Source organism: Chiloscyllium punctatum, chromosome 5 (genome assembly GCF_047496795.1).
Source record: "Chiloscyllium punctatum isolate Juve2018m chromosome 5, sChiPun1.3, whole genome shotgun sequence".
NCBI lineage: Eukaryota > Metazoa > Chordata > Chondrichthyes > Orectolobiformes > Hemiscylliidae > Chiloscyllium > Chiloscyllium punctatum.
In genome coordinates, this window is record NC_092743.1 from 118344691 (window position 1) to 118362090 (window position 17400).

At 39.7% G+C, this 17400-nt stretch overlaps 1 protein-coding gene across 4 annotated transcripts in view; it reads right to left on the reverse strand.

Annotated features, from left to right (window-relative positions):
* Positions 1-2451: 2451 nt before the first annotated feature.
* The window catches only part of deptor (DEP domain containing MTOR-interacting protein), a 76985-nt gene continuing 62036 nt past the window's right edge, over positions 2452-17400 (reverse strand). For all 4 annotated transcript variants that reach the window (XM_072571200.1, XM_072571201.1, XM_072571202.1 and 1 more), the window contains exon 10: positions 2452-5040. In XM_072571200.1, coding sequence (XP_072427301.1) covers positions 4912-5040 — 129 coding nt within the window. In that variant the 3' untranslated portion in view covers positions 2452-4911. The remainder of the gene's footprint in view (positions 5041-17400) is intronic.

Genomic DNA, 17400 nt, shown 5'->3' on the forward strand with positions numbered 1-17400 from the left:
ATTCTTTTACAATAAAAGCCAACATACCATTTGTTTTCATCATTGCTTGCTGCACTGTTGTTAGCCTTTATTGACTCATGAATAAAGACACCCAAGTCCCTTCAGACATCAAACGTTGCCAATCTTTCACCATTTAAGAAATTCTCTGCAGTTTTATTTTAATCTATCAATTTGAATAACCCCACATTTTTCCAAATTATAGTCCATCTGCCCCCCTCACTTAGCTGATCAAGATCACCTTGACAGCTCACTGCATCCTTCCCACAACTCCTATTCTCATTTAGCTTTGTGTCATTAGCAAACTTGTTACCATTAGATCATTCAAAGTATTAAATTATTCTTTATGTGAAAGAATGCTTCCTAACAGCACCTTTGAACAAATCTTTGGCCAGTTTATGGCACTTAGTTTACAGCTTTACACTAAATATTGTCATGAGTCATGTCTCCTAACAAATGACTTCTTTTCGAACTTTAACAATCTGCGATTCTGAACAATTATGCATTGGAAACACAGTATTGAGATAACTTTGACTTTAGGCGATATCAGATTCACCACATTTTATGTCTCTCTCCTGTGATCTGATATCCTTTATGTCAAAGCCAAACTAACCACAAAATATAACCAATGTGCAGAGAGAATTAAAGATTGCTTCAAATCAAAAAGTGCTGACTTGAATTGCTACATTTAGAACACAAACAGAGCCAGCTAGTTTATCTGCAACCAGCTTTCTGCAGTGAAAGCATGTCACATTGGAACAAGAATAGATCTTTCCAAGAACTGATTAGCACACAGATTTATTTCACATTTTTCACTACAACGGTTTGTGATGACATACATTTGATACAGTTAATATCAGCTGATAAAAAGCCACATATCCATATACAAAAATAAACTTGTATCTAAACTCTGATTAATCCTTTGTAAAAAGACAGGCATTACTATCAGTCGGAGCTAAGGTTAAACATTTGTGGGTATTTTTCAAGTCAATTCTAGACATAGCCACAAAATATTTAAACGGAATCTTAAAACTTTAGAAATAACCTGTAGAGGAGACTTGCTTCTTACATGCAGATATGGAAATAACAAAGTTGGAAAATATTTCAGCAATGAGAATGAGGTTTAATTTACATTAGTGCATTGAGTCTAATGAAAATTTAGAATTAGGAGTAATTGCTTCTGCAGTCCCTGAATTCCTAATGTTATTCAAAATCCTAGCTTTAGACTTACCAGAAAAGAATTGATGTGAACATGCATGGAAAGATTCAAATTCAACTGGTTTCATAAATCAGATTAATAAACACCTCAGGAGGCTTATAATTAGCACCAGCACAAAGGATTCTGATTTAAGTTTTAAGTATTTAAAAAGAAGCGTAAACATTTCTTATACATACTTAGTCATCTTTACACAAGTTGCCAACAAGTTATTTTACATAAGCCTACTCATGAGTGAAATATTTTCCTACCAGATAGAATTTCCTGAAATATAAGGCTGGAAGCATTAAGCCTGTAAAATATCCCACATATCAGATCATACTTAGCATGTGATTAACTTAAGTAGGTGTAATTTAAACGGCATCCAATAGGTTAAAGTAATATATCAGACAAAGTTTGCCATACAGTCCTCCAGGACTTTACTTGATTGACTGGAATTGTCAGAGTTCAAAACAATATAAGATTTATGAAACCAGCCTCACATTTTGTTTAAAATCTAAACAGAAATAAAAGTTCTCAAGTAACATTACAGAATTTATTTTGAGATAGACACCGGTTGAATAATGAATTAATTCACCCTGTTATAGGATTATCTCTGGTACTCTCAAATTTATCTCATTGATTTGAAATCTAATGCCCAACAAAAGGCACCATCTAACTTATCAGCTGTATCGTAGACATAACGTACCAGGATATACTTAATCACGTCCATTATCTATCTCAATAATATTAAATCATAGGTAGCACTACTTTATAATTCTTAATCCTCTAATGCTTCTGTTGTTTCTTAATTTAGTCCTCAAGCTTGAACATCTACTTGTTATTTTGTGTCATGTTATATCCTGTGGTGACTAGAAATACCTATTCAAACCAGGATACCTTGATTTTCCATTTTGTGCTTGAATGCAAAACTAAAAACTTTTAACATCACAAAAATATTGACCCTTTCCTTTCCCAGTAGAACAGAGCCAACGAGGTAGATAGATGCGTTATGTAAAGATTGCAGAGAAAACTTCAGAACATTCATGTTTCAGTCCTTGTTCATTACATACATGCCTCATCTGTAACGTGAGCTTGACAAAATTTTAGATAAATTTAAGTCTCAAGATGTGACATTTAATTCACTTTTAAAAGGGAGTAATTTGGACGAAATTTAGCAAACCAAGGTATAAAGAAAGAAAATAAACAGAAAAGCCAACTGAAAATATTAAACATAAAAACTCTGGTACCAATGAACATGTTGTACCAAACTGTGTTTAATCCTGCAGTTCAATGTAATTTTAAACTCATATACAAATATTGTTTCCTCTACTTTTCATCAAAGCCAGCAGATAACAGGACTGACACCTCCATCTACATGGTAAGGTTACTTGTTGGTCCGCTAATACGTTTCTTACAGCAGACTTTAACAGATCTAGAGTGTTTATTCAAGATTGCAGGCAATCCACAAATTAATTCAACTGGAGTTTAATTCAGCGTTCTTTCAATAAAAATATTATAGGTAAGATCCAATGCAAATATGATTTGCTTTATTCCATTTTTTGAAGCTGAACAATGCAATGTCCTTGGATTCACTCAATTTTTCCAATAAGTAAAATGAGTCATATTCAGAAGAGTTTAAATTTGACATTCTGTTTACATTAAACATTTTTTGTTATTCATGCCCTGTTCGTTTGGAGTTTAGACACTGTCTCGGGACATATTGATACTTGAGAGTGACCTGTTGACTTATTAAAAAAGAAAACTTTGCTAAAATGTTATTTTCCAATACATTGAAATTACATCAATACAAAAAAAAAGTGGCAGATGTAGGAAACTGTAGATTTTTCACCAAGAGAAAGTGGGCAGAATGGCCCCAAACCCAAACAACCCTTTGAATGGAAAGTCTACCAGATCACCTGCCTAGTGAACACTTCAGGATTACCTGATAGGGTGTCAGGTGGGATCACTTCCCAGGGCAGCAGTATCCCACCCCACATGAGTGGTGGCCAATCCGAGGCTGGAAGCTGCTTGTGAAAGAGTTAACCAGATGGTTGCACTTCAGTCCCATACTCCTGATCTTTGGACACCCGGTACAGAGGAGGGAGGGCAGGTCTGAAGACCTCCTCGTGGGTCTGCTCCTGGGCCTGGCCAAACTGGCCATAAACAGGTCCAGGCAGCGGGCCGTGGAGGGGGTCGTTAGGGCCGACTGCCTGCCCCTCTTCCGCAGTAACGTTAAAGCCCGGGTGTCTCTGGAGAAGGAGCACACGGTGTCCACCGACACCCTGGAGTTGTTCAGGGAGAGGTGGGCGCCGCAGGGAGTGGAGTGCATTACTTCCCCCTCCAACTCTATTTTGATTTAGTCCCTGCCCTCCCCTTCACTGTTTGATCACACAGCATTGCCCTTGAGGTGAAGGGCACTGCTTGTCATTGGCCACTCGGGTGTGTCCTTTCTTCAGTTTCCACCACCAGAAGATTCATGCACCTTGAGTCTTTCACAGTGTCTCACACCTGCTCACACACAACATGGGTGCTGGGGAAAAAATAAGCACTACCACATTTAGGTGGTAGTGTGGAAAAAAAAGAAAAAAAAAGTTAACCAGAAGTGCAGGAGCAGCAGGAAAGAAAGGGGTCAATGAGGGAGATGGGTCTATAGGGAAGGGGAGCTTAGAATCAAGGGCAGGACTGTGGCTTTCACAGCCATACCCTTGGCTATATTCACTATTCCGCCCCACAGCCGACCATTTCAAATTGGGGCAGATTGAGGATGCACAAACCCAGCAGGCGGACCACTCCATTCTAGTATTTGGGAAACCTGCCAGGAGTCTCAGCTTTGGGAAATGTTGTCGCTTTATAGTGGCTGAAAAGGCCCTTAAGTGTTTGTTAATTGACCACTTTGGAGTCCCAGTTGGTGGCAGGGTGGGAAGGAATTGCTCAGCAGAACCCAATCCTATGCTGGTCGGAAGATGACAAGGATCGCCCTGATGTCAATCCGTCCAATTATCTTCCCCTCTACTTTTCAGGAGAGGGAAATTCTGGGCAGTGTTTACTTCTTTTGTAATCAATATCACATTGTACAACAATAATTTTGATGTTATGAAACCTCATTTTTTTCTAAGACCCTGTTTTACATATAAGAGTGACATTTATAAGTTCTCAACTAACTCTTGATATAGATCACACTCAAAAAATTTGTACATATTTATTTACTTACAGTGAAAGAATAAAAAAGACCAACAAGGGACAACTCAAAACTATTTGCTTTTTTTGGTTTTCAAACTATTAACAGGAATCTACGTTTTCAAGTGTTGAGGTATTTCTTCCACATGTATGATACAACTCATCTAATTATACCCTACCTCCCATGAGTAATGGGAAATGTCCATTTAGAGAGACAAAATGTGTAGGCCACTATAAAATGCACCAGCAGAAGTCACTTAGTGCATTCAAGTGTCAGTTCATTACTGCAACACAAATTGTATACCACACAGCTCATATTCCAGTGTCAATAAAACTTTAAACATTTATGCACTGAGGCAATTGTAAGCAAATTAAATCATATACAAACAAGGCAATGTTTTAACACCTGAAGCAAAGAGCTATGTTGTGCATTCTCTTATTCTGGCATACAAAAGAACAGGTGCGTATTTCCAAATTCTTTTTTTACCTTCCAGTCCAATGCATGATTAGTAGCATGCATTCAAACGACCATTTCTTTTTCAGAAGTTAATTTCCTCCATGACTTCCATTACAATGGTACGTTGGCCAGTTAGAATAAGATTGCTTACAGTTCTATAATCTACATGAAGAACATTCAGGCCATTCACAGAGACTACAACTTGTCGAACCTAAAAATGAGAATCAAAATAGTTATCATCAAATGTCAATTCAATATCTTGTGGAGTTTAGGACTTCATAAAATCTTTGGAAGAACAGATTCACAAGTTCTAATTTTCTACTTCATGAAAAGTAAGCCTTAAACAACAATTTTCTTTAAAATCCAAATGTGAGATCATACAGCAATGTACGTCATTTTCATTATTCATTTTGGTTTACTTATAGATTGAGTTGGAATATGCAAACAATTTCACCACCATCTTATTCAAGAACAGTTAGGGATGGGTAATAAATGCCACCCTTGCCAGAGACTCTCCTATCCAATGAAAGAGATAAATGAGTCATTCAAACCCAGAAGGTGATTCATAAATGGAAAATGTGTTGGACAATTGCAGCTGAAATAGCTGCCACATCCTAACTCTTCAATGTAAAGTTCTAAGGTGAAACAAATCGGTCTTGGGGAGTTCTCAAATGTTTGTGCTGTTGTGATTGACTTGATGCTCCCCTGCTGGTGAGTTGGAAGGTGTGGTGAGGCATAAAAATCCAATGGACAACCTATCCGCTCCCCACCTGCTGGCTCCTGCTGAAATGTTGACCAGGTCCATCTCCCTCGCAGCTCTGTGACTTTCACAGTTCCTTATATTTGTTTGTTAACTCTTTCATGGAAATGTAACATTACTGGCAGGGTCAGCATCTGTTCCCCATTCCTAACTTCCATTTGAACTGAAAAACTCTCCAAGCTATTTTGGAGGACAGTTAAGACTGAGCCACATTATTATAGGGTTGGAGTCACATGTCGGCCAGAATAGGTAAGGATGGTATACAATGTCCTCCTCTAAAGGTCTTCAGTAAACTGAATACATTTTTTACAATCAATGAATGTTTCATAGTCATCTTTACCCAAACTTTACATTCCAGGCTTATGAGTTGATTTTAAAATCTCATCAGCTGTTGCGGTAAGATTTGAACCAGTTTCTCCACTGGTCTGGCCTCTGGATTATGAATTCATTGGCATTACCACCACACCATCATCTTCCCTAACGTCCTCAATATTTCCCCTGACCTTATGTAAAGTGAATTGAATTGGCTGAAGACTGACATCAGTGATGCTGCTAATCTCAGGAGTAGGTCGGGCTAGTTGTTTGGGTAATATATCAATCTGCAACCTCAGGGCCAGCACATTCCTACTCTAGCACTGCCATCAAGTCAGAGGATCATAGAAGAGTGCAGAAGGGCATACCAGGCCAGGGCAGCTCCAGACGTACCTAAAAGTAAGGCGTCCAGCAGTATATAACACAGGACTACCTATGTATCAATCGGCAGAAGCAAGAAGTGATAGACATTCATTAATTAAAAGCAAAGTACTGCAAATGCAAGGAATCTGAAATAATCGCAATGTACTAGAGAAACTCAGCAGGTCTGGCAGCATCTGTGGAGAGAGAAACAGTTAACATTTTATGTCCTGTATTATTCTTCTTCACAGCATCTTCTACTCAACTTAAAATATTAATTCTGTTTCTCTCTTCACAGATACTGACACACCTGCTGAGTTTCTCCAGAATTTTCTGTATTTGTTGTTGATAAATATTTCTTAGCGATTCCATGATTAGAGGATCTGATTTAAGCTCCACAGTCCTGCCACATCTCGTCAGGAATAGTGGTGTGGAAGGTAGAGGACAATTATACAATATACCAGAGGAGGCTCCACAAATATCCTCATCTTCAGTGATGAGTGTCTAGAACATCAGTGTAAGAGATGAAACTAAAGCATTTGAAACACTCTTCAGCCAGAAGTGCCAAGTGGATTAACCATCCCAGTCTCCTCCAGAGGTCCCTAGTGTCACTGATACCAATCTTCAGCCAATTTGATTCACTCCACATGATACGAAGAGGCACTGGATACTACAAAGGCGATTGGACCTGACAACATTTTAAGCAATTGTACTGAAGATGTGTGCTACAGACTTGGTGTTCCCAGAGCCAAGCTATTCCATACATCTACAGCACTGATATCCAGTCAACAACTTGGAAAATTGCCCAGATATGACCTGTACACAATAGCAGGACAATTTCAACCCAGCTAATTACTGTCCCATCAGTCTACTCTTTATCAATAGTAAATTGGCAAAGGGGTCATCAATAGTGTTATCAAGTAGTACTTGTTTCACAATAATCTGCTTACTAATGTAGTAAATAATGGATCAGCTAGTGATGCCCACATCCCAACAATGAATTTGTATAAACTGGTTGGTGTTGAAGCCTTTTCTATAAATGGTTTTGGTTCCTAATAGGCTCATACCATGCTCTTGGTGATGCACATTGAACACCCCTGTCAAAATCCACTCGGTGCCCTTGTTTGTTCTCCTCAATGCTTCTTCTAATTGATCTTCAACATGGACCTCTCCATTAGCTAAAACAGTAATCAGCAAGAGCTTTTCTTGACCGTGTTTAATATGGTGCCATGAGACATCATGGGACCCAGAAAACTCTGGAGTCCTGGGGCAATTCCCTCCTGGGTATAAACCACTGTGTCACATACTATGGTAGATACAGATGTCACTGAGACAAGACGTACTCAGGGATAGTGATGATGGAGTCTGGGACAGGTATGATTTGGTGATTATGGCTATGTCAGACTGTTGTTTGACTTAGCCACTGGGATTGTTGTTCCAGTTTTGTGACACAAGTTCCCAGACATACAACCAAGTTACATGCTAGTCGAGAGTGTGGTGCTGGAAAAGCACAGCAGGTCAGCTAGGAGCAGCAGAACTGACATTTCGGGCATAAGCCCTTCATCAGGAACATGAGTGACATGCTAGCCATTTCAGAGGACACATAAGAGTCACCACATTGCTTGGGTGTGCAAGCCTTTGTAGGCCAGGTCTCATAAGGTCAACAGAATGCTTTCTCTAAAAGATGTTAATGAAAGATGTGGGGATTTCCAAAGATCTGCTGGTCATTTTCACCATTACTGGGACTAGTTTTCAATGGCAGATTTATTAACTAATTGAATTTAATTTCCACCAACTGCCATGGAGTTAACCCCATTATTTGAGGGAGTTGTGCGAGAGAGGGGAAGAGAAAGAGAAAGAGAAAGAGAAAGAGAGAGGATCTGCGATCCAGTATTTTGAGGGATGTTAGTGAAGTCTATCATTTGGAGCAAAGTGAGTCAGCATTTGCTGAAGGCTGACATGGATTTATTAAGGGTGTGTCTTGTGTAATCAGTCTAATTGATTGAAAACTAAACAGTAGAACTAGACAGAGGAATGCCTTTAGATGTTGATTGAATCGACATCCAAAGGCTCTTGATAATCAACTCCGCATAACAGACTTAGAACCAAAATTAAAGTTCATGAAATTGAGACATACAAGATAGTCAGAGGGTTAGATAGGGTGGACAGGGAGAGCCTTTTTCCAAGTATGGGGACGGCAAACACAAGGGGACACAACTATAAAGTGAGGGGAGATAGGTATAAGACAGATGTCAGAGGTAGTTTCTTTACTCAGAGAGTAGTAAGGGTATGGAATGCTTTGCCTGCAGCAGTAATAGATTCACCAAGTTTCAGTGCATTTAAGTTGTCATTGGATAGGCATAAGGCCGTACATGGAATAGTGTAGGTGGGTTGGGCTTCAGATTAGTATGACAGGGCGGTGCAACATTGAGGACTGAAGGGCCTGTACTGCGCTGTAATGTTCTATGAAGGAAACTGTACAGTAGAAAACAAGAGAGTAGGAACAGTATATACATGAGTTGTGTTCTTTGGAAGATCCTGTGCTGGGTCTTCAATATCTCAATAAACTAAAGAATGAAAGAACAGAGCAGAGAGCCATAATTTTGTACCCAGTAGTGGCAATGTCGACAAGTCTGATCAGAACACACAGTTTTGTCCATCAGTTCTCAAGTTCAGCACTTTGAAAAGACACAGTCTTGTAAGGGATGCATTGCAAATTCACCAAAACTTCATGGGTTGGATTATGATGGGAGATTTCACAGACTGGGCTTCAATTCCCTGGACTGTAGGTATAGGAGGATTTGATTATGGCTCATTGGATTTTGAAAGGAATGAAGAATGGATAGAGTACAGAGTGAAACATTTCTCACTGATAAAGTCTAGCACAAGGGGATACAAGTTTTCAAAATCAAAGCCAGGGCATTTAGGAGAGAAGTTAGGAAATCATTCTTTGTCCCAAAAAACAGTAAGGTGCGGTTCAATTAATTGTAATTTAATCAATTATAATACTGTAATTTTAAATCTGACATTGTTGTTGAAGTTTGGTTAGTAAAGAACATTAAAGAATATGGAACCAAGGCAGGTGAATGGAGTTAAGGTACAGATCACCCATGGTCTTATTGAATGGCTAGAGGAGCTGAATGGTCTACTCCTGTTCACAAATGTTGACAAGACAATGTTGAAAACCTAAGAAAGGTGAAAAAGAATTACCTATAAACAGTCTTGAATAAAACCTGTGCACTAAAATCCACTCTACACACTGGAATCAAACTGAAGCAGAAAAACTAATGGCCTGGATAGGATTAAGAAGCAGGACGAGCTTACCTTTGTTCAAACAGGAGGCCACTGCCAACAGTGCAAGTGTGCAAAAGAGTCTTTCAGAAAGATTAATGCTAGGGAAAGTAAAGCCAGCCCAGATCACCGTTCCAAATTTCATCTCGAGGCTCCAGTGCAAGTGACTGCTGCTATCAAGGGCAGGGTAATACTAGTTACAATGACCGGCACTGAATAGCCTGAAGACAGAATCTGTCAAAGACTATGAAACATGGCTACTGAGTGCAGTACTGAAAGTTTGAATTGATGATCACGACTATCACTTAGAAGTGACAATGTAGATAAAGACAATTCATTTTAATTCCAGTCTTTGTCAATCAGACAGGAATTTTGGTCTGCTTTCAGTTGCAGAAAAAATGAAATTCACGACAGCAATGTTGACTGATTTCTCTCCACAGATGCTGCCTGACCTGCTGAGCTTTTCCAGCAATTTTGGGTGCTTGACTTTAATTAAGTTCAATTTTATAATATTTTCGGCAGTTATATACTCTTTATATACTCATTGTATTGTGTACCGGCATTTGTTTCAATGCATGTATTGGTGGGCTTGAAGAACAGTGAAAAGTGAAAGTTTTTATGATAGTGCGGTTCTGGAGTTCAGGAGAATGGACACTAAGGGAAGGAAGGTGTTGACCAGATTAGGAATAGATGTTGATGCAGAGTGACTTGCGGGATTGATTTTCAAGGTCAGGTTGGCATGAGTGAATGATTGTAATTAGATTAGATTAGATTACTTACCCTTCGGCCCAACAAGTCCACACCGCCCCACCAAAGCGCAACCCACCCATACCCCTACATTTACCCCTTACCTAACACTATGGGCAATTTAGCGTGGCCAATTCACCTGACCTGCACATCTTTGAACTGTGGGAGGAAACCGGAGCACCCGGAGGAAACCCACGCAGACACGGGGAGAACGTGCAAACTCCACACAGTCAGTCACCTGAGGCGGGAATTGAACCCAGGTCTCTGGCGCTGTGAGGCAGCAGTGCTAACCACTGTGCCACCTCTCTTGTGATGATCCACCCACATCATCAAAATCTGGGGTGAACTGCTGATGCAGCCATATCCTGATGGAGTTTTATTTGATGTGTAATGTGAGTTGTTCAATCACAGTCTATGACTCATATTTATCCTGTTAATTCTGGGTGTGTCAGTACAAGTCAGACATGTGTTGCAGATCGTCTTCATGTTCTAATGTTGCATAGCGAAGTTTATTGCTCTTATTGTGGCTTTATTCTCTTCGTACGTCTCTTGGATCTCTCACTTGTCAAATTGTCAAAAAATGGGTACTGTCAGAAAGTTTGTAACATAAAATTGGATGGTCTAGACTGGATCACTACAAGTATTTTAATGTGTTTTGTTTTTAAAACAAAATTTTTGTGAAACAACAATTCTGAATGCTCCTAAGGCATAATAAAAAGGTTTTAAAAGTTTTTGGGGGACAGGGCTCAGATGCATGCAGATAAATAACTAACAGCACATAAACAAGGTGCAAGATTCATCCTGAAATGCCCAAAATAGCCAGCCTGATATTGTGTCTTGCAATTGCTTTCAATGATAAGAGATGAACAGTTACAGTCAATGGTCCAATATTGCAGGCTGCTGATGAAAGATAAGTATGTGTAATGTAAGTGTGTTGGTATCAATGAGAACCTCACTTACAGCCAATGTCACTTAGTCTGACCTGCCTGAAAATGCTGACCAACTCTATGTTACTGCTATTCCAGATACTCCATACAGGCTACAACAGTGCCAAATGTGTTTGACTGAAGCAGTTAACACAAATAATTGAAAGATAACATGGAAGAAACAAGAAAACATGCACCAATTTTGGACATAAATCTAGCTTGTCAGGAACATAAAATATAGAACAGTACAGCATAGGAGCAGGCTCTTCAGCTCACTATGCCAACCATGATGTCATTCAAAACTAATCTCATGTGCTCGGTATCCTTCCATCCTTTACCTGTTCATGTGTCTGAGAATGCCTCTTAAACATTGATGCATTTGGTTCTGCCACTTCCCCTGGCAGCATGTACCAGGCACCTTCCACCCACTGTGTGAGAAAAGTTTTTCTTACACATCTCCTTTAAATGCCTGACCTATGTCCCCCTTGAATATAACATTTTCAGCTTGGAAAAAAGGACTCCAACTACATACCCTATTTGTACCTTATAATTTTATATTATTTTATCAGATCGCTCCTCAGCCTCGGACAGTCTAACCTCTCCTTGTAGCCAATACATTCCAATCCAGGCAACATCCTGGTAAACCTCTCTTGCACCCTCTCCAAAGTCTCCACCTCCTTAGGCTGTGGTGACCAGGACAGCACATAATACCCACAATGGGACCTAACTGAAGTCTTATAAAGCTGCTAGGAGAAAGTGAGGACTGCAGATGCTAGAGATCAGAGCTGAAAAATATGTTGCTGGAAAAGCGCAGCAGGTGAGGCAGCATCCAAGGAGCAGGAAAATCGATGTTTCGGGCATAAGCCCTTCCTGACCTGCTGCGCTTTTCCAGCAACACATTTTTCAGCTCTTATAAAGCTGCAACATGATTTGCCAACTTTTATACTCAATGCCAGAGCGATGAAGGGTCACAAAGTGTGGCGCTGGAAAAGCGCATCAGGTCAAACAAAATCCGAGGAGCAGGAGAATCAGCATTTTGGGCATAAGCCCTTCATCAGGAATGTGGAATATGCCCAAAACCTCAACTGTCCTGCTCCTCGGATACTGCCTGACCTGCTGTGCTTTTCCAGTGCCACACTTCGGACTCTAATCTCGAGCATCTGCAGCCCTCACTTTCTTCTAGCCTGACTGATTAAGGCAAGCATGCTGTAACCCTTCTTTACCATCTTACCCATTTGTGGTATGAACATCAATCAATCACGAGGATTATACAATTAGATAGTACAATTTGACATTAATATGTTTTGATACAGTTTTTAGCTCCACTTGAATATCCAATTTGCTGGAGAAATTGGGTTAATAATTTATCCTATCTACGACCCAGGAGAAGACATTACTGCTATCTGGACCCACTTATGTCAGGTGGCAAATTATTCGTGTATAATAGCAACTGTCGGCAGGCAATGCGACTATAGTTAAAACAGATAATGTTCTTATTTGTAGCCTACAATTGTCCACTGTCTTCGGTCACTGACAGGAAAGAGAAAAATCAGCCTTGCTAATTAAGGGTACTGGGCCCCATCATAACATTTTCCTGTAGCATTTCCTGCAAATTTCACACTTCCTTTTTAAAATAATAAAACAGAAATTCTGGAAAAATTCAGCAGATCCAGCAATATCTGTCCAATACAACCTCTTCTGTAAATTGAGGGTGAGGTAGAACAATAGGGAAGGTCAGAGATCGAGGGTGAGAGAGATTAAATACCAAAAATGTTGCAGAATCAAAGGCAAATGGAATGGTAATGGTAGCAGTAAAGAAACAAAGCGTTCATCTATACACTCCGTTAATAGTGCAATGATTCTTTTTCTTATTCTTCCACAGCATTTAGTCATTGCCGGCTTGACCAACATTTTGCTGCCCATCCCAAATTACATGTGAGGAGATGAAGAAGAGGTGTTTGTTCATAACTACTTCTCATGCCTACTTCATTCAAAGTTGCTGATCATAGCTTTGCAAGCATTAAACTTGCCTTTTCATTTTAATCCATCTCTGATTTAATCCTGAAAGTCTCCCAAAGTTAGTTTTACCAGGGTTCTTGGTATAATAATCTACAAAACAGATTACGAGCCTTCACAGTGCCTCCTATGAAGAAAACAGGAACAAGAGGAAGCCATTTCGACACTCCTGCCTGTTTCATCTTTCAACTGGATCATCACTGATTTGCTCCCAAAACCTCGCCCTCTTTCGTGAACAAAGCTAAATGAGCCTCAGATTAAAAAAAATAGCAATTGCCATTGTTGAAAAAGGTCAAATTTCCATCACCCTTTGTATGTGGAAATGTTCTCTAATTTTACTTCTGAAAGGTCTGGTTCTAAATTTTAGACAATCCCTCTAATCCGAGATGTACCAACCAGCAGAAATTGTTTCTCTCTGTCTACCCTATTTATCTCTAATAATATCTCAAAACTTCAACCAAGTAACTGTACTTCATGGAATTTTGGACAATCAGAGTTCATGTAATCTCTCCTTGTAAACTTATTCTTGGAGTCCAGGTATCATTCTACTACATTGAACTTGCTCCAAATCCAACATACCCTTGCTAAGGTTGAGTACTCACAACTGCTCTCAAGGCTCCAGCAACAGTCTAACTAGGATTAACATAGCTGCATGACTTATACTCCTCCCTTGTTTTTTAGTCATCGGGAACATTGGAAGTAGGAGCAGAAACTGGCCATTTTGCCAATCAAACCTATTCCTGGTTGATCCTGCTGCCTCAATGCCATTTTCCCACATTATGTCCATATATCTTGGTATCTTTACTATCCAGATATCTTTTGACTTTTGTCTTGAACATACTCAATGACTGAAACTGCACAACCCTCTGGGGTGGAGATCAGAATTAGCTTTACTGTCACATGCACTCAAAGGAGTACAGTGAAAAGTTTACAAGCCACCGCTGATGGCATTATCTTAGGTCAGAATTCAAGATTATGAAGATTCAAGAGAAATTCATCCTTATGGTCTGTCTGTCGTGTCTATCTCTTATTCTGAGACTATGGCCCCAATCAGGAGTATGGTCTATCCAGCGACTGCCTGTGAAGCCTTTGAAGAATTCTGAGTTTTAGGAGATAAGGTTTGATACTTAAAGCATAGGTTTTATGTTAAACTCTCTTCGTGGCAAGTATATGTCCCCTGAAGTAAGGAGACCAAAACCAAAGCACAGTCTCAATGAGGAGGAATTTCTTCAGCCACACAGTGGTTAATCTCTGAATCTCATTGATACAGAGGGCTGTGGAGGCCAAGCCACTGAGTATATTTCAGACATAGATAGATAGGTTCTTGATTGGTAAGGGGATTAAGGGTTATGGGGAGAAGACAGGTGAATGAAGTTGAAAAATGTATCAACCATGATCGAATGGCAGAGTAGACTTGATGGGCTGAATGGTCTAATTCTGCTCCTACGTCTTATGGTCTTATAATTAGAGTGCACAGGTGCAGCTGGGGTCGTCTTTGTAATGGAGAGAATTTGTTGTGCTCTGGATTAAAAGGGATACTGAAGTTCCAAACCGTCTGCTGCAGCCTCAACAGTGACCAGGGAAGAGAACTCAAGTCAGTAACAAGGTTACAGAGTTTGTGATGTAAGCTGAAGGCAGCATTTAGCTACAGAAAATAGAGATTCAAAAACTCCACATCTGATAAAAACAGAAGCAATGTTAGGGCTGAGAAAGATCGTGGAAAGATACAGCTGGCTATCAAAAGTATGTGTGGAAGGGCTGTTTCAATGTCAGGAGAGATGATGTTCTGAAGGGGCAAAAAAATTATTCACTTCATTGTAATTAGTTATTCCTTCCCCCATTATTAATTTATCTTATGCCACCATTTCATATTTCACTTTTCTCTTGATTCCTCACTAGTAAGTTGATGATTAACTAAGGTGGTGTCTGAAAATAACTAATCTCCCCCTCAACACATTTCTCTTTCCAATTTAAATCTTAGCCATGGCACCAGACAGACATTTAGAACACTTCCATCTTGACAGGAAAAGGATATGCTCTCAATCTGCATCACCACAGAACATCTGGCAGGAATACCAAGTGTTCAAGTGTCACACAATGGTTAAAATCTGTACCAATTTCAAAATATGTGCAATTTTGTCTGAGGCCTGAATGATAATTTGCAAATTTTTCCATCCAATTACTCATCAAATAAGACTTTGTGAGCTTGAGGCAACACAGCTTCAAAATACAAATCGAATAATGCATTGTGTTATATGGCATAGTATTTTATACAGCAGTGCACTGACCCTGAGCAATACAAAGCAAAAACACTAGTTACATTAGGTACAAGATGCCTAGCATATATTGTCTGTGCATGATAGATAGTGTGAAGAAAATAAAGCATTCTTCATGAACGTAGTTATTATGGTTCCAAAGTTTTCTTAGCTGGCATTTGAATGAACTCACCCACTATTTACTTAATAATATTCCCAATTTGTAGTGTTCAAATGAAACATTTACTTTCTATGATATAATGTTATAAAACAGCATCTTTTGATCTATTAATGCATTTTCTAGGAAGAACATTGACAGACAATATAACTCAAAGGTACAATTCTAAAGCGTGTGCAGGAGCAGAGGGACTTGGGTATATATGTGCGCAAATCACTGAAGGGGCAACACAGGTGGAGAGAGCAGTTAATAAAACATACTAATCAACCCAAGGATGCTGTAAGGGCTAACAGGACAAGAACAAGGAAGTAAAGCTGAACTGGCATAATAAACTGGTTAGTAAATAGAGTACTGTGTACAGTCCTGTGCGCCATACTACAGGAAGGATATGAACACTTTGAAGAGCATGCAGAAGAGATTCACAAGAATAGTGGAAAGTGAGGACTGTAGATGCTGGAGGTCAGAGTTGGAGAGTGTGGTGCTGGAAAAGCACAGCAGGTCAGACAGCTTCCGTGGAGCAGAAGAGTCGACATTTTGAGCATAAGCCCTGACTTGCTGCGCTTTTCCAGTGCCACACTTTGACTTACAAGAATAGTTCCAATGAGAAACTACAGCTATGAGGATAAATTGAAAAGTGTGGAACCATTGTCCTGGGAGAGAGAGGATAGATTGGGTCATTCTCCTTGGACAGAAGAACAGCTAACAAGAAATCAGATAGAAGTTTGCAAAATCATGAAGGGTTGAATAGAGTAGACAAGGAGAAACTGTTCCCACTTCTAAAAAGGTGCAGAATAAGAGGGCATTTACAGTCATTTGCAAAAGAATCAAATCCAAGGCAAGCAAAAGGCTTTCACCCAGAGTGATTCAGACCTTGAATGCACGGCCTAGGAGGGCGGTGGAGACAGGTTCAATTGAGACATTCAAAAGAGCATTGCTCTACGTAAGTAATTACCCAATGTGCAAAGCTTGGGGAAAAAGACAAGAGAATAAGTCATGGTAGTCATTTGGAGTGCCAGTACAGAAACAATGGGCTGAATGGCATCCTTCTATACTGTAACAGTTCTGTGATTTATTGAGAACGCAGTGCATTGAAGAATACATAAAAACAATATTCTTTAATGACAAACCTTGATCATTTGGCCAGGACCTACATTATACATAAAATATTTACTTTCATTTTACTCTTTGATGGAGTGAGCGAGTCATCAGCAAGGCCAGCACTTACAACCCATCCTTCAACTGCCTTGCGGAGCTACTGTAAGTCTGCATAATTCGAGGGCATACATGGTTACATAACATCATAGAATTCCTACAGCGTGGAAACAGGCCATTCGGCCCATTGCGTCCACACTGACCCTCCAAAAAGCAACTCACTCAGACCTACCCAGGTAACCCTGTAATTCCCATGGCTAATTCACCTCGCCTGCATATCCCTGGATACTCAGTAATTTAACATGGCCAATCTACCTGACCTGCACAACTTTGGACTATGAGAGGAAACTCACACAGATACAGGGAACAGTGCAAACGCTACACAGATAGACACCAGAGAGTGGAATCAAACCTGGGTCCCTGTAAGGCAGTAATGCTAACCACTGAACCCCAGTGCCACCCTATTTGTGCCCATTTATTTTATCAAACTATTTGCAATAGAAACCTTACTTACAAAGATTCATGAGATTACTCAAAAAAGATATGTCGGCCAAAAAAAATCTCTACACATAAC